The sequence below is a fragment of the Brachycentrus maculatus genome, unplaced genomic scaffold, assembly GCF_059751285.1.
Source record: "Brachycentrus maculatus isolate JH-2025_06_01 unplaced genomic scaffold, ASM5975128v1 h1tg000269l, whole genome shotgun sequence".
NCBI lineage: Eukaryota > Metazoa > Arthropoda > Insecta > Trichoptera > Brachycentridae > Brachycentrus > Brachycentrus maculatus.
The window spans coordinates 303,214-328,635 of record NW_028281020.1 but is presented as its reverse complement, the minus strand read 5'-3'; the positions used below and the strand labels follow the sequence as shown (position 1 = coordinate 328,635).

The following is a 25,422-nucleotide window of genomic DNA, read 5'->3' as shown; positions in this document are numbered from 1 at the left end:
TCTATCTATTCGGCGGCCATATTGCATCAAATTGAAGGAAATCTGACATACGTTTTGTCGTGTCGTGTCGTGTCGCACCGTGTCGTATTATGCTGTGTTGTACCGCATTTTAATATAAGCCTACATTAATATTATCATCATCAAAGAAGAGATATTACAAAATAGAAGATATGAGAAAAGTATAGTAGACGTTATTCATCAAAGATTCAAAACTCGATAAAAAATCAAATATAATCGTCAAACGGAATTGTAAGTATCGTCGGATTGGATTATTATGTATACTTTTTTAGGCAATTTTTAAATTTATTTGTTTAATGTATTTTAGGGTTTTCTATTGAAAATTATGTCTAGTCGAAATGTGGACGAATGCAAAAATTTCATAAAGGAAGTCAAACTTCGCCCCGCTTTATGGGATAAAAATGATCCAGATTATGGTCACCGTGAAACATGCGAAATTCATTGGGATCAATTGAGCGAAAAATTCGGCGCAAGCAGTAAGTACCTCCGATATTTGTTTTGAAAAAACGCCTGCTTCACACTGTATTTGGCCGTCATTCTTGAAAACCCATATTCGATTATTTGTTATGAGATTAATATAAAAATGAATGCACTTTTTCCTTTCCAAATTATTGTTAACTGACTTGCTTGCCTTCACATACTGTATGATTATACCTACTGCATCAATGCAATGCATATCCCTCCATGAATAAACATGAAAAAATATTAAATATTTATCACTACTCCATTGCAAGAATGATTTAAATTATTAAAAAGTGTAGGTACAATTTAAAGATGTGTTTCAACACAAATGTTTGTGTTGATAAATAATAAATAAAATCCCAGTGAAAAAAATATTTAAAAAATTACAAATCATTAAACCTCAATATCTTAAGATATAATAATTTTAAATCCCATACTTGAAATGAGCCAGCAGTATGTTGTCTAGTAATTTATACTGTAGGACAATTATGAACTTTTTTATTTAATTTTATTCATTATAATCAATATATGTACATTGTCAAGTTTTCAAAATGTGATAAGCCAGCCATTTTTCCAATCTGCTGCAAGCTACCATATTTTTCCAAAACAATCTACGTGCATAAAAATATATCTATCTATTAAATGTAATATTTATTTTTAGCCGATCAAGTTAAAAACAAATGGAGAGGCCTTCGTGACTCGTTTAGAAGAAATTTGCGAAGAGAAATATTGATTCGCAAAACACACCCCAATGAAAAGGTTATACATCGTTGGAGATACTTTGTACCTTTGTTATTCTTAAAGGGTCAGCTATCACTTGGGAAAAAGGGAACAACTTCATCTTTTGTAAAACCAAAAGTAGAAGAAGATAGCAATGTTTCTGGAGACGATCTAATGAATGAATTGAGCACACTAGAAACCACATATGATGAAGAACAAGAAAATTGCAACATTCCCACAGATGAAAATGAAATAGACAAAAATACTGTCTTTATAGATCCGCAGCAAAGTTTTCATATTTCACAAGAGTCCTTTAATACAGATAATGTTAAGCCGAGCACAGTTTTGTCAGATTTGCTGAAAAGTTTCCAAAAAGATATCATTGAATTGGAAAAAGAAAAAGCCAATAGCCTTAATCTGGATGCAACTGATGATGATGTGTTATTTCTTCACAGCCTTTTGCCGTACTTTAGGTCATTGGACATGAAAAAGAAGTTAGTTCTCAGAACTAAAATTCAACAGCTAGTCTGCGATAATTTGTCTGACGAAGATAACATTCCACTCAACAAGTTTTGTTCCAAATCCAACAATGATAGTGATTGATTTCATTCTAGGAAAGATTTTTTCTATGAACAAGTTAAACAAAATTATCATTGAAAATTCCAAAATGATATGTACAAAGAATTTAAGATAGCAAACGGCAATCTAAAATATATTTTTGGACATAAAAGCGTTAAGGGACTATGTTAATTTATGTGATATTTCAGAAGCAAAATAGATCTGGTAATTGCTTTGCTGGAATTAGGTGCAGTCAGTTATGGGTTGAATTCTGTCTTCAACATATTTTCATGTTACATCGGGTATATAATCCCAGTATTTGGATAACATGTGAAAGTCATTTAGAGTATAAATAAGTTCATATTGTTTTTAAAATTGAAAGAAAACCATTTCTTGTTTATTTAGTTGGTATTGTGTTGTACATTTTATGTAAACTCACAGTATTTTTGGTTTATAAAAAAAAACATTTGTCTAATTGGAGACATTTAGGCAACACGAAACAATGCTTTATACAAATAAATATTACATAATATTCCAATTGTTTTTTCTTATTTTGTACAAGAAATTGATTTTCTGTCAGTTTAGCGGATGACGATTGTATATGATGGTGTCAGAAGACTAGACCTTCAGGTTGCATGGGTAAGTTTCCATTTGAAAGAAATAAAAAATTGCATAATTTAAGACTTGTAATTTTCAAATCTTTGGTATTGTAAATAATACATACAGTGAAATAAAATTATACTCACAATATAATAATGTATTCAATAATAAAACTATGGCATTCTGCTAGTACGTAATAATGTTACAAATTGTCAACAATTCTTTAGACAGTCGGCTATATTATATTAGTTTTCAATTATAATTGAATTATGTAGTAAATAAGCAAAAATAAAACGATCACTAAAAAATGCAGTAAGATATTTTTTTTACTTGCGTAATAAAAATCATGAAATTCAAGATAAATAAATTTACACAGGAATAGCACATTATTAAGTTCAGCAGCATGTAAGAATTTATAATAAACATTACTAAAGTTGTCTAATACATACTATATGTATTAACAGACAAAAGAAAATAATGTACTTTCGGGGATACCCATTATTTATAATATTGTATGTACATTAAAATGGAAAGTTTTAAACTCTTATATTATGGTGATAAATTTTAAATTCAAAGTCAAAGGTAGCATACATACTCATAATTTTTCAAGAAATAAAAATAACACATTGTGACTTTTTCTAGAAAAACTAAACATGTTTTAAACAATGCCTACAGGAACTAGGACGAATATTTGCTGCACTGATCTTGCAAAAAAAATAGTACATTGATAAAATTTGCTGAATTATTTTTCTCTTACAATTTTTTTAACTTAGTTTGGAAAAAAGTTTTTGTTGTTTTTAAATACATAAGTCCGAAATCTTAAAATTAGATATTTAAATAATTGAATTGCTTAAATTTAAATACAAAAATGCCAAAGAAAGTAAGTCTTTTAAAAAAATATTTTTACTTTTCATAAGAAAATACCTAAAATTGCTAAATTTTGACAAACACCACTTATTGTCATATTAAGTCGATAGAAATTAACAAAGCAAATCCCTCATGTTTTTGGACATTTTAAAAAGAAATACATTTACAAAACGATAAAAAAATAATATGTACAAAAAAATCAAATGTTTCAACGGGATTGGGTTTTTTTAAACAATAAATATGTATTTTTTTGTTGTTTACTGTTTTAGCTACTAAATCCATTTAGAACATACATAATATGTACATATTATTAAAATTTCCCCAACCTTAAAGCAAATGGATAAAAACACCTATTTCTATCAAATTACAGAAATAAATTAACATTAAATTAAGGGAAAAAAATATATATTCTACACATTAGCCTAAAATACTAAAAAAAAAATTATCACATAAAAGAATACATTCATAAATTTATCCAATGTAGTTTTTAATAAAAGCAAATATTGAAATCATAGTAACATTTGAAATAAAATCTGAATATATAAATTGATAAATATGAACTAAAACTAGATTCTAATGCACAAAACCAGTTGTCTGATGGCACTGTAAGCTCAATTTCACTATTTTGTAATACGGTGAAACTACGCACACTCGACAACCGACAGTTCCAAATATAGTTGATGGGCTATTTGTAAAGGGATAAGTTTAATTTGTATAATACGGTTGTTTTTTCATTCTGAGACGGTCTTAGAAATATGTATATTTATATGAAATTGCTATAAGTGTTCACCTAAAACACACATTTTTCACACAACTGTCAAGTATGGGTTAACCAAAATGTATGAGGCCAAAGTTAAGCCGAGGATCCTTCAGAATGATATTTGACAGTTTGGCCAACTTTACACAACACTGACGTAATGTTATTCCTCTTGGCAAACATATTTGTTTTATTTTTTTGTTAAAGAGAAATCATCAATGTTATCAGCAAACAGGTAAATTGAAATGAAAAAATTATTGAAGATGATTGTCATAAGAAATCTACATTCTAAATTTATTTCATAGTACATATGTAACGTTAGGCGTGGCTGATTTTTTAAAGAAGGAAAAATTAAAAATAAGTATACAAATTAATTATGTGTAGGTACTGCGTCTTGCAGTGAGGTACTTGTACTTGAATAATTTTCTTATAAAATTAATAATGGTAACTTTTTAGGAATTATGAATAAACATTACACTGAAAATTTCTATTCCACGACTGCTAATTTTTGAATAACCAAGTCACAACGTGAACAACAAATGATGTGTTATATTACCATACCATAAGGTTAACAATGCAATTAAAATACAAAATATATTACACTGGAGTTGGAAAATACATATAATGAACAATCCATTAAATAGCATAGCATGCATGTATTTATATCATAAACAATTTAAAATTCAGCCCGTGCTTAACATCATTTGGAAGAAAATAAATCTTACATTGTTTGGCACTTTTAAAACCGAAAGATACGAAATACAAAATAATGATTATTGTGCTCGACAAATATTGTGCTAAAATATTTATTTTTTCATTTATTAACTAAATAGAAAAAATGTACATAATATAAATGAATCTTAAATAAGAAAGCTAGTTTTATAACGGAAATGGAACTTAGTAAATAAGTTTACCTTTAAATAAAAACTAAAAATTTAGTAGTTGTTTTAATCTGCATTATATATGTGACCAAATATTTTCGAAAATTACAAACCATTTTTAAACATTATCCAAAACTTAATCACGAATGGCAATGATCGGTGATAAGAGGAATGTAAAAATGAACCAGGAATATTTAAAAAAAAAACTTTGCCATGTTGTGGATAATGTATTATTAGAACTAATTAATACAAAATGCCACATTAAACCTGTGCTAAAAAGATTTGTATTTTGGTATGCGTTGTAACATAATAGGTTCCGTATGGAACTGTTACTGATTACTGTTCCGAGTAACACACAACTAAAGGAAAAAACTTGCAGTTTGACAAATGTATCTGTGATAAACATAAAATATAGCTATATCTCATAAATGCCATATGACGTGACAGTAGAACTTATGTTTGAGACTGAATAAAAATGTTTCTTTATATATTTTGCTAAATATTTAATCTTATTCACAGCTCAAGTGGATGATTTACTAATATGTATTTGAGATACGGAGATTGGGTTAAATATTTATCGCACTTTATGAGTGCCCAAAATTTAACTGTATATCTAGTGCTGGTCACCATATTGGTTGATTTTGAAAGCCAAACAGTATAGACATGGCAAATCACTGGTCAACATGTTATATTGCGATAGTGCGTTGTTATTATAAAAATATTTTCACATATTGTGATAAAAATTAAAGGGGACAATTATTTTCTGATCTCCATTAAATAGTCATTAAAATGTTTGTTTCAAACACGGAATCTTATTTTTAATATATTATACAGGCATTCCTCAACTTTATATATCCTTCAATCGGTATTTAAATATGTGTGATTTTTTATTGTGGCCATCAAGATGTATTGAAAAAAAAAATTACATTACAAACGAAATACATACTATGTACATAGTTACCCCCCTCTCTCCTTATATGTTTTGAAATATATTTCATACACAAGCAGTTATGAAAATCGAAAACCTGTATAATATAAACTTAATTATTGATACACAGTATTTTAAATCATACTGTACTTTATATCCACTATTTAATTTTATTACATTAAATAGAAACATTTCTCAATGAATTGTTTTTGAAAGTCATTATAAAATAATGTTCAAATAGGCAACGGTTACAATTGACTGAACCAAAGAATTTAAGAAACAAATTTAAAGATTATCTCTGGTGATTTTTTTACACGGTGTAGAGTAACGGTTTCAGAGAAAAGAAGAAACCATAAGAACAATTCTTTAGCAGCCTTTTTTTATAAAAAAAATATTCGCAAAGCTTTGCATAAATGGATTTTCGACTAGAGTTAACTAACAATATAAAAAACCAACTACACTTCCTAACATAAGCCACATGCTTTCGTCATATTGGAACTTTTTTTAATATAAAATTATTACTAGAACAAGAAAGCGACTTGGTGACCGAAGTTTCAACATAGTAGAGATAAGAAATACATAAGGCGATTTCATGGATGGCAAATGCATTTTTTTTTTTAATGCATCAAAATCAGAATTAAACGCTCCATGAATTGACAGTAAATATAAAGATTTGCCTAATGGGTAACTGTTATTTTTCGGCTACACAACTGGGATGGTATTTGTTATTTTTTCTCAATTTATGTCTCCTTCCAGCTTAAATTTTTGATGTCGAATATGTACTCCAGAAGTTAGAAATACAAAATATACCAATAAATTTGTTGCAATGCACTGACTATTGTGTAAAAAGTGAAAAATCTCACAAAAAAAAATATTGCAAGGAAGTTGTTATTGAATTCAGTTTTTGCAATACTGATAAATACACATGATAAATACACTGATAGATAAACAGAATTTAAAAAAACTTTCATTATGTGTTTAGAAAACCATCCAAGATATAACAATAAACTGTCAGGTGAATGTTTTCAATGCTTAAATTATTATGGTAACTTTGTTTTTATTTTGCACGTCTAGGGTAAAAAGGCTTCATAGTTTCCCAAGTGAATTCTTGATTTTTCAGTTAGTACAATATTAGTGTCGAATATTGATATTTCACATATTTTGTGCAGCACTATTGAGAAATGCAATTGTTGGTTGTTTTAATTGTAGAAAACAAGAATCAAGTAATATTATATTTACAACTGCCATGCATGTCACTGCTCTAAGTATACCTGACCTCCGTAGGGCAAAATTAGATTATTTGACGGTACTTTTTTTGAAATTCTTATTTAATTCACCAAAAATATCAAATGTTATCTTTGTTCAGGGAATATAACCACCATCTAACAATTGCAATGGTACCCTTCTTCTTCACATATAATAGTAAGCAAATCTAAATATTGCAAAGCATAAAATTATTACAAATCATACTGTAATTTGAAAGTGAAAAATCCCTACATATGTTTTTTGTTTTGGTGTTATGTGTTATGAAGAAAAGACACAGTCTATTAGTTAGACTCTTGACTGAAAGAGGTCAAATCGCCCTTAGAGAAAACATATTGATGTATAGACATAAAATAAAAGTAAAAATAAAATATTTACTTTTCAGAGTCCAGAGACCTTGTAGTCCAAATAAAACTAGACCCAATGGATTACATCCCAAAGTCTTAATATATTTTAAAAATACAATCTGTGGGTTTCTTTGCAAAGTTTCTCTAAAATTTAATACAATTATTCATAATACTGAGTTAATAATTAAAATTTAAATAAAATATTTTCAGATTACCAAAACTAGCCATCAATTGATCGCGAATAAATTTATACTCACAATATTAGTTTTTGTATCATAATCTATTACAAATTAGTGAAATCGACTTAACCTAAATACTGTTTTGTAGCATTACTTCCAGAATAACTTCAGAAAATATCTTCAAATAAATTGGCAGGAAATATTTGAAAAAAAAAGACATTATCAAACACTCATTCATGTGTTTGATGACGTCTTAATAAGACGAAACGCATCACATATTATCATTTATGTATATGTAAATGAAAGTAGAATTCAATCCCATAACCTTGTTTGATTTCGGATAAATTACCCAAAAATTTTTAATGGAATTCTACCAACTGTCTGCTGTTACAATAAATAAAAAAAGTACTGCCAAACAAGCCGACGTTACCCTATATTCTATGCGTGGATTCGCCCGCCAGCACCAGATTGTCCTATCACGCTAGGCTAGAATTGCACTTAGGTTTTATTAGCGGTGTCGGGGGCAAGAGGGGGCGCGGGGGCGGGGGGCGGAGCGGCGGCGGTGGAGCCGTGGCTGGAGCTGCGCGAGTGCGAGGAGTCCATGCTGTCGGGCAGCTTGACGCCCTCGCCCACGGCCGTCTGCACCGCGGCCGGCGGGGGCGCCTTGGACACACCGTGCGGGATGGTACCGCTGGGAATCTGCATGTGGTATCTAGAAAAGAGACAAACAATTATCAATTTGCACAAGTTGGGGACAACATTATCGTTAAAAATAGCTCTTGCACAATCAATATTACAGCAATGCCACGCGGCTTAAATAGTAATAAAAATTCAGTGAAACCTGAATATAACGGACATCTATGTAATGAACTTCAGATATCAAACCCCTCATCCGCACCCAATGGTGCATAGGGGACTGCATCATATAAACACAGTATTATCTTGATCATTAACACATAAAGGAATGGTGATCAACCCTTTGCTTCAAGTATCAGTCCAGGGTAATATTGAAAAAGAGTGAAAAAATCAATATTTATTTGACCCCCTTCCTGGGGATCGAACCCAGGACCTCAGAAACTTATGGTCAAGGTTGATGAAAAAACTGCCCGATAGCAATGTGTTAAGAACCCCTATTACTGAATTAAAGCCTTACTTGTAGATGTTCTCTGTGGATTCCACGGTGCCCTGGCGCAGGTTGAGGCAGCGGCCGCGCACCCCCGAGGCGGGCGGGGGGCTCCACCAGTCCACCACGCGCCCCACCACCGGCACGTGGCGCAGCAGCCCCTCCTGCCACAGGCGCTCCGTGCTCTCGCGCTGCAGGTCCAGCGTGGCCGCCTCGATTCCTTCACAGAGAGAAAGGCTTCATAAACATCCATAAATACAAATACAAACAAGATTTATCTTCTAAGGCACTGTTCCGCAAAGTGTGTGCCGTGGCACCTTGGTGTACCGTGGTGATTGGTTGGTGTGCCGCGGAAAAAAGTTTAGTTTTGTGAAGATAACACACCTAGAAATAGCTGAAAGCTAAGCGAGTGAGGCACTTTGTTGCGCAAAGAGCATGCGAATTGGGGTTTTTGACTCTGAATACTATTAAATAAAATAAAAAGAGAACGCCTGAGGATGATCAACGGTCAGAGAGCAGCATCAACAATTTCTCCAAAGTTTTATCGTTTGTGCTCAGTTAAGTAGGCTCACATTTCGCATCAAACATCATACGTTATTCGGATTATATTAATGTTAATAATAAATTAACATTAAATAAACTTTGTTTTTTTTTCTTTGGTGTACCTTGAAAAATTATTGATTTGGTAGGTGTACCTTGAACTGAAAAAGTTTGCGGAACACTGTTGTAAGGGATTGTTATCAAGATTTGATTATAAATAAAACACTTGTTTTTTACCACTTGAGTATTACATTTTGTAATTAAAATTACTATAAACATTTTATTATAACTAAATTATAATGTACACTGGTTTCGAAGCTAACCGCTTCTTTTTCAAGACTGATTAATACTAGTAATAATTATTAATTAGAAGTACTAGTATTAATCAGTATTGAAAAGAAGCAGTTTCGAAACCGGTAGACATTATAATTAAGTTATAATAAAATATTTATAGTGATTTTAAAACATTTTTGCCTTCATTAATTGATTTGGCAGTCACTTTGTGGTAAAATCTATCCATTTTTAATTTTAGTTTTACTTAGTAAATACCACTATTTCTTAAAATTTATTGTGACACATGTTACGATGCATTCCGCATTGTGTTTGAAAATGATGCGAAATATATTGAAAAATGTGTCACAATAGATTTTAAGAAACAGTGGTATTTAATGAGTAGAACTTATATTTTAGCATGTTTGAATATACGAATATGTTTTATTCAAACCCGTAGATGGAAGCATGTGTAGCTTCCAAAACAAGTTGTTAAAATAAAATACTGAAATGGTAAAAAACCAGTGTTTTATTTATAATTTAATCATGTCTTACCACAAATTGAATGCCGAAACAACATAGTTATAAAGATTCATTATTGATGTCTCACAGAGATAACACAATTTTATGGAAATGGAAGAAGTGTATCTTTTAAGTCAGGCAATGAAAAATATAAGGGTTGACAAATATAAAAGTTTTGGTGTGTAAAGTTAGCCCGTGTTATAAAACTAAACAGGGAAATGTCAGATGAACAAACCTTTTATAACTATTTCAGTCATTGATTCCAGAACTTTGGAATTCTCTTCAAACTCTTTGCCAACTGAACTGACAAGATTGAGCAATTCTTCTACGTCAGTATCTGCAGTTACCATACCAAATCTGAAAGAAAAACATTTTAAAAAAGTCATTAACTTAACTCTTTGGGTGTTTGTTCATTACACGGAATTACACAGAATTTTACCGTCCGGCACGTCAGTTAGCGTTTTAAAACGATGATTGGCTTGGATTGCCTTGTGCTTTTATCCATCTTTCTCCGGATCAGAGCTCTTGATTGGTGCGTGAACACGTTGCGCGTAAATTCGATCACGCTAAACTGACGTGGTCCCTCTCATTTTTCAAAACTGGACTGCCGGACAGTCAAATTCCGGGTAGTGGACAATCGCCCTTTGAGGCATAGAATTTGAGACAGTAAAAAACCAAAGAGTTGCACAGAAATTTTATTTGTTTAAAACTTTACTGATCTACAATTGTGTGCTGACAAATCGAAGACTGCTTCCTGGCTTTGAGAAGTATGTATGTGACGCTTTTCAGTGAAGCCCACCATGCATATTTTTGTATCAAAAAGGTGGGACCATTTTAATTTCATTGTGCTCTAAAGAGTAAAAGCATTTTTGATATACGTATTAATTAAGAGTTGATTAACATACATACTACGTATTATTATTTGAAATTCAATAAACTTAGTTTGAAATGAAAATAAGGAATAGAATTATTGATTTTTATTCATACAAATATAATGCTACTTTTCAAATGTAAAACTTCTTATAAGGATTACTCCGCACTGTAAAATGTACATTATTTGTATGTATAACTCGGCACCTACCTGACACAAGCAAAGCCGTCTACCCCTTCACCGAGAGAAAATGCTGCGTCGGTAGCTCTCAAACTTTCCACGAGGGACATGTTCAAAGAGTTGAGCTCGTCTTTAGTCTGTTGCGTCAGCAGGGCTTCCCAACCTTCGGGAACGTATCTGACCCCTCCCAAACCTTAAATAAAGAATTGAATAAATATATTTTGTATATTAAAAGCATTGTTAATTATTAGGTATGGTAATATAACACTCTCCTTATCATTCATCGTTCACTTTGTGTAATACCAAAAAAAAAAAAAATATTCCCATTGTGATTCATTCGTCTTCTTTTCTCTTTCAAAATTTTATTTTTGTATAAATGATCCCTAAAGCCATGATCAATAGTCATATTTCCCAGACCTTTGATCCTATTTCCATTGGAGGAACACAAATAGAGGTTGTAAACGGCTATACCTATCTGGGACAAGTAATACAACTTGGGCGAAATAACTTCTCAAAAGAAATCGACAGGCGCATACACTGGGATGGGCATCATTTGGAAAACTAAAGTACATTTTTAAAGCAAAAATTCTGCAATGTCTAAAAACTAAGGCGTTTAACCAATGCATCCTGCCTGTATTAACTTATGGCGCAGAGACGTGGAATCTAACAGCAAGTCTTACTCATAAAATAAAAGTCACCCAGCGTGCTATGGAGAGATCCATGCTCGGAGTGTCACTAAAAGATAGAATCCAAAACGAGGAAATACGCAGAAGAACTCAAGTAGTGGATGCTACCCAACGAATAGGCACACTCAAGTGGCAATGGGCAGGACATATCTGTCGAAGAGACGACGGTCGATGGGGAAGAAAAGTATTGGAATGGCGCCCAAGAACTGGCAAACGAAGCATCGGCCGATCCCCTACAAGATGACTGACGATATAAGAAGAATAGGGGGAGTGACCTGGATGCGGAAGGCGGAGGATCGAAGAGGATGGAGACTTATGCGGGAGGCCTACGTTCAACAGTGGACGGACACAGGCTGATGATGATGTTAGACCCTAAAAAATTCATTTTAATCTACATTTGACCTGAAACCGGTAGTCACGAAGTAGTGTTTTTTAAAGTGGTATTATACAAAGTGAGATGTGGGTTTGGAGGAAGATGACCAAAACATCATGGGTCGTAAGGAAGTCCAACGAAAAGGTGTTGCAGGACGTAAAAGAAAGAAGAGAGCTTATAAATCATATTTTGAAGAGGAAGGCCAAGCTAATAGGGCACTCAATTAGACATAGCACCTTTCTTAGCAACATCTTCGAAGGAAGAATCTTGGGAAAACGAACAAGAGGCCGCCCAAGAACTTCATACATCCAGGATTTGAAGCGGCTCATGGACGTCTCCTCCTATTCGCAGCTCAAGAGGATGGCGACTGACAGAGACAAGTGGCTGACACAACAAGGCGCTGCCTTTAGAAGATGATGATGATACAAAGTGAACAATGAATGATAAGGAGAGCGTTAAGTTGAATAAATCTTATTTATTTTATAAACATGTTTCTGAAATTCAAATGGAATACATATTACTCTGATACACCAATTTTATATTGTAAACTTTAAAGAATTCATAAAATATTAAGTAAAGCGATATCAACTCATGTAAAGAAAAATTACTTGGTGAGTTTCCGTATTACGCTCAAGATTCTTTGCTGGACAAAATTCATCATTTTTATTTTGCCTACAAAATTAAGAGAATGTGCATTCTTTTGCATATTAACATTATGACTAATAGCAAATGCTCCAGTATTATGATTTCCTCCAGGGAAAACACCAAGATAATAAATTTTCAGTTGTTATACAGTCACCGGAGCAAATGCTGAGAACAGTTCCTCGATAGGTTCAGTTATTTTCTTATTAACCGGCCACAGTCGACTCTCCCGATCCTATCATTGAAGAACCAAAAAGTTTGGATGTTATATAAACCTTGTACATAGCGAGCGAAAAAACAATGCAACCCTCCCTTTAAAAACACTTCTAGTTCTTGGATTTATATGAAGTATTACAGGATTTCTGAATCGAAGACGTTAATTTGAAGCTAAGTCTGAATTTTAGAGTTGTGTCTTTGGGATGTTGAAGGTTGAAGAGGCGATAGGATCTGTTTCTTATTTTTTTTATTTCTTATAAGTAGATGAAGTCCCAAGGATACAACTCTAAAATTAAAACTTAGCTTCACATACGGTGTTTGAAAATTATGCGGAATGCATCAAAACACGTGTCACAATAGATTTTAAGGAATAGTGGTATGTATTTACTAATAGATTTATATTATCCACTGACACTTCGTGATGGAATTGCATTTTTAATATATTATTAGATTAAAACCAATATTTTTAGCTTTTCCACTTTTTTTTATTTGACCAGCGACCGGGTTTCGTCGTTACCGACATCTAATGATGATGTCGGTAACGACGAAACCCGGTCGCTGGTCAAATAAAAAAAATTGGAAAAGCTAAAAATATTGGTTTTAATCTAATAATATATGTATTTACTAAGTTAAACTTAAATTAAAAATGGATTGATTTCACCACAAAGTGACTGCAGAATCAATTAACAGAATAGTGAAGACTAGTACCCGCCCATCCTGGCATCTCGACGAGGCGCAGCGAGGGGTTGGCCTCCACGAGGCGCTGGAAGACCTCCTTGTGCGTGACGGTGGATATGAGGATGTCCACCTGCTGCTCCAGGCACAGGGACAGCCCCTCCAGGCGGTCCGCCATCACCGCACTCTCCTCCTGCGCCCACACGTCCGCCGGGGCCTCCAGAGGGCAGTAGCGGAGCACTATGCCGTACGTGTCCGACTCGCAGATCTCTATGGTTATCTGGAATGGAAACAAAAAAAACAATTATGAACCTATTTTTATTCTCCTGTCAGATCTATTGTGACAGATCCCTGATTTAGATATTTTCTAAACCTGGTTTCTAATTACTACAAAAGTTTTCTATTTAATACTTTTAAAAAAAAATTCAGTACTAGCATTTATGGAAGTTATGCGTTGATTTCACATACAGCTATGGATTCCCATTGAAAAAAAAATATTTGAAATTTCAAAACCAAAAAACTTTTATGACACAGGTGGTTGCATTTTTAATCATATCATCGTCGTACAGGAGAAAGTGACCAACTAACAAAACGTAAAATGTTCAGAAGGGCCATTTAAGTCACTTTTGCTTGGCAAGAAAACATCAATGCAGTTAGTCATTTTTAACAAGTCAGTATATTATGCTTCCAAGTTTAAAATCCTTTGGAATTTTTTTCACGGCAATATTAAGCTAGTAAGATAACAAATAGCCAATGATCACATTTTTGTAAAAAATACACTTGGTCACTTTCTCCTATACAACTAAGATATGTAAAATTAATTCTTTTTGGCATCAAACATCAAAAAAAATACATTGGCTAAAGTCAGAACATTGGTAAATATACTGACTTTAGCCAATGTATTTTTTTTTACATAAACCAGTAGAAAAATTATGTAAAATATACAGTGTTAACATACATAAATTTTATGTAACATAAGTATTTACTGTCCAAATTCGGACAATTCACATTTTAAAAATTACAGGGAACCCCGTCAAGAATTGTCAATAAATAAAGTGATCAAATTGTAATGACATTTACCTGGTCTGTGTCCCGTTGTAATATCTGTCCTAGCCAGGAATTGAGTTTATCATAATAGGGGGGGACCCTTCCCAGTACAGTTCCTTCGGGTACTTCAGGAACAAATTGGAAAACTACGCAGGACACCGCCACATCAAATATTGTCTGAAAATAATAGGATAGGATAAGCGTATTATGTATATGAAAATAATGTAAGTATATAAGCTCACTCCTTTCAACAACGTCATATATCAAAGAACTTGATTTTTCAGGAGATCGTTTTCAAAGTTTAAGAAAATAATGAAATGTATTAAAAATAAATATCAAGCCACTTATTGAACTTTTTACTATGTAACAGATCTTTTAAGGTAAAACCTGAAGGTTTTTTCTCTATTTGAAAAATATTTAGTTTAAAAAAAAAAAGAACAATACCTTTTCTTCAAAATGCAAAAACAACACTTTCTGCCCTGTAGCGGGTAAATATTAAGTTAAAAATATGCCGCTTTTGCTGGGATATAGTACATTTTCTGGGCATTCTGAAAACGTGCATACTGAAAATTGATGATTTTTGATATATGACGTTGTTGAAAGGAGTAAGCGATATGTTTGGTTTGGTAAGAAAATCGTAAGAAACTAACCGTTGTGTTGAGAGGTTTCGTAGTCAGGTCTTCAATGGAATAAGCGCCACCTTCTCCGCCAGGTTGTTTACTCTGAAATATAATATTTTGATTATTAATATGTTATAAACCTGTATTCGGTGTTTCAAAAAGATGCGGAATGCATTGAAACACATGCTAAAATAGATTTTAAGAATACCAAGTTTAAGTAAAATTAATTGGTAAATTAATTAAACCATATTCTAATCTATATATCTATTAAACATTAAAAAAAAAACCTGTGGAGTAGAACCGATCACCTTGCCTTTGTATAATTGGTATAATTTGACGGCAAACGGATGACAAATAGGAAGACATTAATAAACACTTATTGTGACCACCGGTTTCGAAATAATCATTCCATCATCAGGTCATTAAAATTCAAAATTTTATTTTTGTATAAATGTCAGACCATAATAATTTCATTTAAATGACCTGATGATGGAATGATAATTCCGGTTGTCACGAATTAGTCTTTATTTAAGTGGTATTACACAAAGTGAACGATGAATGATAAGGAGAGTGTTATATTACCATACTACAAAGTTAACAACGCTTTCGATATACAAAATATAAAGAATTACTCACTAGTATCCTAATAAACGGCATCCTGGCCACCTCGTTCCACACGAGCCAGACGCTGTTGAAGGCGGCCGTGAGGCGCGAGACGATGGCCTCCCGGCCGGCCGCCTTGAGCGCCGTCCACAGCGGCAGGGCCACCAGGCGGCGGGCCGCGTGGTCAGACGTGAGCCCCGCCAGCAGGGGCAGGGCCCCCTCGCGCCCCCGGGCCCCGGCGCCCGACTCCAGCAGCCGGTACAGTGTCTAATACTCGGTCAAGGAATAATGCAATCTCATCCGCACCAAACATCTTTATACATAGGACTTTGCATTTTTTTTATTTATTTATTATTATTTTTTTTTGTTTAGATTTATTTAAATCACAATATCTACATATTTAGAACTTTTTTTTTTGCAGAGATCTACCAAGCCACCTTGTGTGTCTTGTCGGTAGTGTTCTTTTTTAATACATTTTTTATCGTTTTTAACGATTTTAACCTAATATAGACACAAAAAAGAGAAAAAAATTGCGAATATAAACATTTTACAATTTTCATAAAATTAACTCTTGATCATTTACCCATTCCTTTATTTTGCCTTTGTTCCATATTTTATTTTGACCTCTAACATCCGTCGGCAACAAATTAAAAATGTTCGGAACGATATATTGCAGTGTTCGACTCCCATATTTATTGTTAATTTTTGGGACTATCAAACCTTCGTTGTGTGTAAATCGTGTATCATGGTTGTGTACTAAAGGATTTCGATATTTTTGTCTAGTTTGTTGTTCAACGATGATACTCATCCACAATATTCCACGTACCGGCAGTAATTTTAAATGTTTATATATCAAGATTGGATTGTCCCTTTGCTTATATATATGACTGGGCACAATTGATTGATTAACCAATTCCCAGTTTAGCCCGAGTGTGACTTGGGCAAGGAGTTTGCATTGTAATTATCAGCCGAGTGCTGCTATTGTGCTCCGTATTCCGGCTTCTTGGTATTAATTTGCCTCAACCAAATATATTTATGTATTTATCTTTATCTTTATTAATTTATAATTATGTATTTGTTTTTATTGACTAACCCGAGCGGAGTTCGGGCAGCCTTGATTCGACTTATTGGTGACGATTTCTTGCACCAACAAATTTTCTCGTCCAAATGTAGTTTATCTCGAGTCTCTCTCGAATAGTTATATTATCTTTTTTGCATATCGTTAAATACCCAAAGATTAGATCAGTCAAGGGTGCACGATATTTCAAATATCCACATGACACTTACCAAACTCCTTAAGCCAAAGCAGACACAATAAAACTAAATAAATTAAACTTATTTATAGATTTGGTTATTAATTTGTATAACTCCGTTTTAATTTATATATTAAATGTCAAAATCAAACACTTCATTTTTTTGAGTCTACTAATGTGTATTATATTGTTAAAAATACTTGAAAATAAAATTTGTGACAATTGTTTCGCCTCGTTATGGAATTTTCAAACTAATGTCTATGTAAACTTTATCAAATTAACTTTGTTTTAACCACTTTTTTATTATTAGTACGCTTTAACTTACCGGTTTCGACAAGAACCATGTTATCATCAGGGTTTATTAAATTCTAAAACATTAAAATACTCATAATTAATTACATTCCCTTACCAAAAACTTCCACACACTCCGTAAAAAATCCTAAATGTTATTTTTATTGTGCATTGCGAAGCAACCTCAAATAGCAACTACGAATGGAATGACCCAAAAACAATATGAAGCCGCTCACGCATACGTAAAGTGGAGCACACACACACAAATAATAAAAAACTAATAATAAAAAAGTGGTTAAAACAAAGTTGTTTAATTTTAAGTTTATAAAATGTGCCACAAAATATCTGCGAAAAACATTCAAGAAATAATTTCTATGTGTTTTTGACACTAAAATACAATTTAGCAGACTTTAAACTAAAAATCAGTGTTTAATATATTAAAATTAAAATTATTCAGTTCTCAGTAAGCGAGCCAATAATGGTGCACAAATTTACTAATCAGTTTATTCCTAGTAGTAGTGGCAGTAGCACACTGTTAATATGTTTGAAAAAAATATTAAGAAAGGATACAACAGTTGGCAATCCAGGAATACCGAGCCACGTCCCGAGTGGTAAAGTTATCGAATCAGAAATTCTCGGAGGCTGAAAAAGCAAAAAATAACAGTTAATTTTACTATATTATAGGTTATACTCATCATTTAAAGAATAAAAATTGTACTGTATAAACAAATCTCAGCGTATAAATTATAATTATGTATATCACACAAATATGTACATACTTCAATGCTGATAAAAGAGAGTGAATTATTTGTTTCAGAGTTTACAATATACATGTATTTACTTGACACAGAAGATAAAATTATACGAATAAATAAAATTATCATTTGAAAATTGCCATACTTAGGTTTGCATTGTAATAACTCGGAAAAAGGAAGTTTTTGCCATTCATGAGAGAATTTAGATACTATATTAAGGTGGTGACTGACCGGAGCCATTTTGTCGTAACACAACACGTTAAGATTCGAGCATTCAGGCAGTCAGTACAGCGAGCCGAGCGCTTCATCCATAGTTTCGGATGCTGGCTGATACTCGCCGCGAGCGTATTACGACATTACGTTACGACGAAATGTTACGGTCAATGGAGAGCGCTACAGAACCATGATTACTGACTTCTTCGTACCTCGGTTGAATGGCATTGATGTGACAGAGCTGTGGTTTCAACAAGATAGCGCAACATGCCACACGGCGGGTGCCACCATCAACACATATTACGGGAAATAACAATTTGTATTTTTTCGATGCATTCCGCATCATTTTCAAACACCGTATGTGTTTGAAAATGATGCGGAATGCATCGAAACACGTGTCACAGTAGATTTGAAGAAATAGTGGTATTTACTAAGTAAAACATTAATTTAAAATGGATAGATTTTACCCCAAAGTGACTGCCGAATCAATTAATGAAAGAATTTGTATACCTATATAAAATAAGAATAAAAATAATTTTATTATCTTATTACTCAAAACAAAGAGGTTTGCGCAACTCACAATGCCTGTGTTGCCATTAGTGATAGCTAGAGCGGCGAGGGTGTTTCCCCGCAAGTGCAGCCAGCAGTCGTGCAGGCGACACAGGTCGTGCAGTCGGGATATGTTGTCGCAGTGCCCGGCGATGGTGGTGCCAGCGTCGGCCAGCACCATCAGCGGGATCCGCCCTGCCGCTACGTCCTCGGCTATCATGCGCTGCAGGGCGGATACGTCCATTGTCTGATTGGAACCTGAGCAGATCAGAACGAGATGGCTTCACCGAAGGTTTGAAAAAGAAACCACATTGCAACAGGCGCAAGATTCTAAAAGATTTACGATAAGAATGAGAAAATACCAGCTTAATATAATTTCTATGTTTAACAGTATAAAAATGATACAGATTCAGCATACATTTGAGTAAAAAGGCAAATTATAGCAACAACAAACTGGTGGAATGATGTATTTTTGTCTTACAACTTAAAAAATCTTTTTTTGTTAGTTTTAACCCTTATCCGCACCAGATGGTGTATAGGGCACTGCATTGTATAAACACAGTTTTATCTTGATCATTAGCACATGAAGGAAAGGTTATCAGCCCTCCGCTTCAGGTACCAGTCCAGGGTAATATTGCATAAATATTAGAGTGAAAAATAAATAACTTATATTTATGTGACCACCCCCCTGGGAATCGAACCCGGGACCTCCAGTATGGTAACCGAGCGTGCTGACCATTACACTACGGAGGATCAAATTAAATAAATTGATTTCAAGTAATATTTCCTTATGACAGCATATTTTTTTGTCCATTTGGTGACATAAATAAAACAATTAGAGAAGAAGAATATAAAAATACATAAAATAAATGAGTTATTTAATTTCACAAGTTTGTTTTTGCTCTCCTGTAAAATTTGGTCTGAGACAGATATACCCCTTTGCCTTTACACTACCGATATAAATTCTGTAAACATACATACAATATCAACTCTACACAAGCTTGTCAAATATATTATTTATTTATTATTCATATGCTGTGTTATAGCAGTCACCAATTATATTCCAGACCAAAAGGTAAAGATCCCATTAAGACATTTATTTGTTGATATAAGTGTACGGAAAGAATTTATTAATGATAATTATGCTTATGTTCGATACTAGATGTTCTACATCCTGTTTACCATCATGTATTTTCACAACTGGCACAGTCAGCATTTTCTTTTTTCCTGAGACACTTAATATAAAGACTTAATTTCCGTTTTATTAGACAAACAGAAAGTGAAAGATCATTAAACAATAGAAGATGTGTTTTTAGTAAACACAGAAGTAAAAAAATAAATATATAATGCAACGAATAAACTTTTCACATAATGACATATTTTTTATTAAAAATATGAATTGATATAAAAATTAATCATCCATCAGTCATAATTGTTACATTATCAACAAAGTCGTTGCAAAATCTTCTCAAATATTGGTGACAATTTGCTCTACAGGGCTTGCGACCTGGCAAGCCTGGTAGGCTGGTTACGTGATCATTTTACACATGTGTAAGTTAACATAAAGTGTAAATGCCCAGACTTCCATATTCTTCTTTATCTATGCTATGTATTTATAAATCTCTGCTTAATGAAAGCATTTTTTATTCCAACATAGATGGCTGTTGTGAACTCACATGTACTGTGTCACATGATTGATCAATATATCTAGGAGTTTCGAAAATTCGAGTAGTGTGGTTGTCAATCATGAGTAGAATTGTCGAATGTTACATTGTGTGTAAAGTGATCATATAACCGGCCTATGACTATCGTAAGCCCTGTAAATGCCCAGACTCCCATATTTTTCTTCATCTATGTTGAGATGTCATAAATGTAAAAAAAAGTGATACTATTTTTTTTTAAATACAAATATCGAGATTGGACCGGAAAGTAATTTAATTAGTTTATCACATACCAAAAACTGTATTGACAAGAACAGGCCTGACGCACGCAAAAGGAAGGCTGAGCTGACGACAGAGGTGTTGAACGATTCCGAGAGGGCTGGCCACAGAACTGTATATACAAGGAAGCTGCTTCATGAGGGCTCCACCTGGTAAGAAAACAAAGGTCCAATCAATTTGTCGAAAAACCAAGTCTATGGCAAAAGATGGGCGACAAATAGTTTTATATAGGTTATACAATTTGTTCGACACCACTACCTTTCTGAGATCGTGAAAAACACCATACAACAACGAACTGTTGGTCTAAATAAGTGATGCTTAACCCATTGCACCACTAATAAAGATTACATAATTTGTTCATACAACACACTTTTTAATTTTGACACATTTTTTATTACAATAACATTTTTACAAACAAAATAAAAATGATAAAACATAAAATCATAATTTTTTGTTGTTCGTATTTTACCATATCATTTTTATTAATAAAGTTATTGTCATTCTGTTTAAATGTAACAAAATCACTTCAAAGACAAACCGGCGAATTGCCGTCTTTGTGAGTCAGTGACAAACTGACCAAGGTCAGCCGGCAATTCGCCGGCTTTGTGTTGCAATGTTAAGTAAGTGGTACTGGCTCCTAGGAGAGGTTTGAGCATTGGGGAGTGGTAAGAAGAAAAATATTATTCTTACAGCAATCAGTGATAAAAGCACAATAGGTACTTCACAGATCATATCCTTTTTTTTACATTGTTACATACAACAACAAAAAAATAGCTTTCATTATACAAGAGCGAAATCAATTTATTTTTCTCTCTTTTTGGTTTGTATATTAGGTTAAAATGGTTAAAAACAATAAAAAATGTATTCAAAAAGAACTCCACCGACAAGACACACAAGGTGGCTTGGTGGGTTTGCAAAAGAATAAAAATATGTTTAAAATTGTGATTTAAATAAATGTATACAATTTATGTAAATATAAAATAAAAAAATATAATTAATTTTTAAAAGCAGGGTTATTATTTTCCCTACTAGCCTGTGAAATTGAAAATTCATTAAACCATTATTTAAAAAAATATTTAGAATTGAACAATTTGTTTAAATCTTCTTGTAAAAATATATAAGCTGACTAATTATGTAAGATAAAATATAATCCAACCAACTAAATCAACAAAAATCATAACAGTGTGACAATTGAGTAACATTTAAAAATTAAATGGGTAAATAAAAACAAAGCAGGTACATAAAGTACTGGAATAATAGTATATAACATACATGTAATGCATAATAACATAATTATGTTCAAAGGTTTGTTTAAACAAATATATAGCTAAGCAAATATATTGGTTTATGTATTTGAAAACCATGCGTAAAATACATGTATTTATTGGAAATGCCATATTATCTAAATACATATTAGGTATATGGGTATCGGGTTTATTACAGCATAATAAATTGTTATCATAGTGTGCTATTTTTATCAGACAGCTACATTTCAGCACTTAAAATAATTTAGAGGATAAGAGAATGAACCGTTTTTCAGGATATGTAAAAATATATGTGAATGTAAGAGCTCTAACATGTTTTTTTTTTTAATACAATAAAGTGTGTACTTAATGCAATATTATAAGGAAAACAGAAATGTTGTTCTTTGGGAGAAAAAATCCTGAATTGAAAAAACATATACATTGCAATTTGCAAAAAAGATTTCTAAGAATATTTTGTTTTCGTATCTGGTAGTTTTCTGTCAATTATGTATATATCTTTAAAATTAAAATAAACTTGCATGTTATAATGCGCTTATTTTATTGAGCTTAAAAATATCTACTTATATTTACATATTTTTGATGAATATAAAAGCCGAATATGAAATTGTGGTGGACATTGATATTCAAGTATCTGATACAGCATTTTCAGCACAAAAAAATGAACATTTTGATGGGGTCTTACAAATAAAATGCTATCCCTTACGTCAAAAAACCATGAGAATGGTTTTTATATAATATAATAATAGAAAAAACGCACAAATTGTAGTCGTACAGGAGAAAGTGGCCAACTAACAAAACGTAAAATGTTCAGGAGGGCCATTAAGTCAGTTTTGCTTAGCAAGAAAATAAACATCAATGCAGTTAGTCATTTTTAACATGTCAATGTATTATACTTCTAAGTTTAAAATCACTTTGGGATTTTTCAGGGCAATATTAAGCTAGTAAGATATCAAACAGTCATAATCACATTTTTGTAAAAAATGCACATGGTCACTTTCTCGTGTATCTACAAAATGTATTATTTTTGGGTTTTACTGCTATTAGATGGGACAATTGGCAACTGTCAAAAATTTCAATCATAAGAAGGAAACTTAAGACACCACAAATTAGCCCCTGCATAGCATCTTATCATGTTATTTACCAAAAACATACTTAATTCTATGGTTTCTTGGCTATGCAACAAATTTCCAATAACATAACAACAAAAAATTACAGATTTCCTTTTGTCCCATCCAATGACCGTATAGCCTATTTTTTAAATAACTCACAAACACCCAGACAAATTGAAAATAAATCTTTCTTGAATTTATTTTGCAATTTGCGGGGATCCAACATGTAATACCAGTTTCGCAGTTGAGTGTCTACCAAACTACGCCATGGCGCCTGTCTGTACGGTGGTTAAAAAATTGTGAATTTTTATTTTTACTTTGTAATCTCACAAGCCAAGGTTTCATAGTTTTAAACTAAGAGTGTGATATGTTTGCAATGTGTTTTATTATATACGGACAAAGACCGATAAACACTTCTCTTATTATTAAATTCTAATTAAATTCTCGGAGTCCCATTTTTCTGTCTCATTCAGGTATGAGTAGGATTTACAATATTCGGGTTAGACTTTTGAAGGGCACCAGGCCAAAAAGTATGGTTGACGATGTCATGTGAAAATAGTGTATTTCTGTATGTATTTCGTTCTTTCGGTAAGGTAACAATGTGACTACAAATTGATACAAATCAAAAGATACTTTGTGGAATGAACATTAAATACGTAAATCATTTAATGATCTTCCTGTTTATTTTCTTTGTATTTAAAAGCTAATGGGTCACATTTACATATCCATTATATTATATCATGTGAATAAACAATTTTATACAGCGCTAAAACTGAATTATCTATTAAAACAAGTTTTATATTTACCTCCTTCTTCTAAATAACTAGGATACTTGTAATGAAGCATCAACCTGGTCACTTTCACGAGTCCTTCTAGCTGATCATGGTGATAGCACGCATTGCAATCAATAAACCTACAAATGAAGTGTTTTGTAAGAATCAAATACTACTTCAGAATTAATCAATTTAGGTTCCATTTTGGAATAAATAAATAAAATAATGGTTTCAGGGTTCTTATTTTGAAAACAACACATTAAACAAAAATTGCAAATATCAGCAGACCAATCATATTGTGCAATATTATATTTTAAAACTTAATGTATGAAGCATGTTAAAAGATATTCCTAGGCTATTTAAAAATTGGATATCATTTACAAAATATGTTTTAGGGTATTTAAATATTTTAGATAAGTATTGTGAAAATTTATAAAGATCACACATTGAATTTACTTGTCTACAAACATAATCTCAAAAGGGTTGAAATGATTCTCTGTATAGATATGAATTTGTAGTAGCTGTGTATTTAAATTATATACACAAAGATTATTGAAATATACATAATTCTTGCAATGGAATAGCAAACGATAGATTGGAAATGACTATTGATTTAGTGGTGAAGACTGGATACACTAACCTGAATAAATGACTGAGCCACCGTGTTGTGTCAGTATTAATACGAGAGCTTAACTTTTGAAGATGCCCCCTTTCTAAACTGCCAGCGTAAGCCCCGATACTGTGAGACATCACAGAGATCTTGGCTATGTGGTTAAGGGTCGGAAGAGGCCAGGAACTTTCCCCGGTGTTGGGATCGTTTTTGAACACCAAGTCTTCGATTGTTTTCATTATATCTTCCAATGGCGTTTCTTCAGGCCCCAAGAAGCCGGTGCTCTGCTTCTTCAGGGCTACGGGAGACCTCTCCCCCAAACCAGCCCCAGCTTCCAAGCGTTCTATCACCTGGGAGACTTGAAATTGTATTTCTTCGAGCGGCCGGTGCTCCTGCAAGAAATTTGTAAGGGTTAAAATAAACATTAGCGGCAGTATGCCAACTGGACCCAAAAGAAGGCTGACAGTCGGGAAACATATTTATATTTTATTTTACCGTTTCAATATCAAGTTCAGAGGAATCATTTTCCATTATAATTGTCTTTTCGTTTGCTAAAACGGATTCCTCCGCCATCGTGGCAGTACTTGAAAATGTAAACGTCACTATGTTTGTCAAATTGTAAATAAAACAGGACGCACTGAGGAACGTACGTCGGTTTTCGGTTTATATTTCCGGATATCGTTCACTGAATCAGCTGATTTTTCCCGATTCGGATT

General features: G+C 32.8%; 2 protein-coding genes across 2 annotated transcripts; one reads left to right on the top strand and one right to left on the bottom strand.

Annotated features, from left to right (window-relative positions):
* The first annotated feature begins 47 nt into the window (after positions 1–47).
* LOC148305545 (uncharacterized) lies at positions 48–5,175 on the top strand. Its single transcript, XM_088266516.1, has 3 exons — positions 48–249; positions 326–494; positions 1,142–5,175. Exons 2-3 carry the CDS (start codon positions 344–346, stop codon positions 1,801–1,803), a joined length of 813 nt encoding a protein of 270 aa, XP_088122642.1. The 5' UTR covers positions 48–249; positions 326–343; the 3' UTR covers positions 1,804–5,175.
* On the bottom strand, positions 2,427–25,414 carry LOC148305544 (putative pyridoxal-dependent decarboxylase domain-containing protein 2). Its single transcript, XM_088266511.1, has 14 exons — positions 25,202–25,414; positions 24,737–25,098; positions 24,130–24,236; positions 20,964–21,098; positions 19,041–19,267; positions 18,063–18,134; positions 15,982–16,215; positions 15,376–15,447; positions 14,759–14,902; positions 13,712–13,958; positions 11,117–11,279; positions 10,271–10,392; positions 8,734–8,923; positions 2,427–8,292 (listed from the first exon to the last, which is right to left on the bottom strand). The coding sequence occupies exons 1-14, from the start codon at positions 25,277–25,279 to the stop codon at positions 8,079–8,081; spliced, it is 2,367 nt and encodes a 788-aa protein (XP_088122637.1). The 5' UTR covers positions 25,280–25,414; the 3' UTR covers positions 2,427–8,078.
* Between the last annotated feature and the right edge of the window lie 8 nt (positions 25,415–25,422).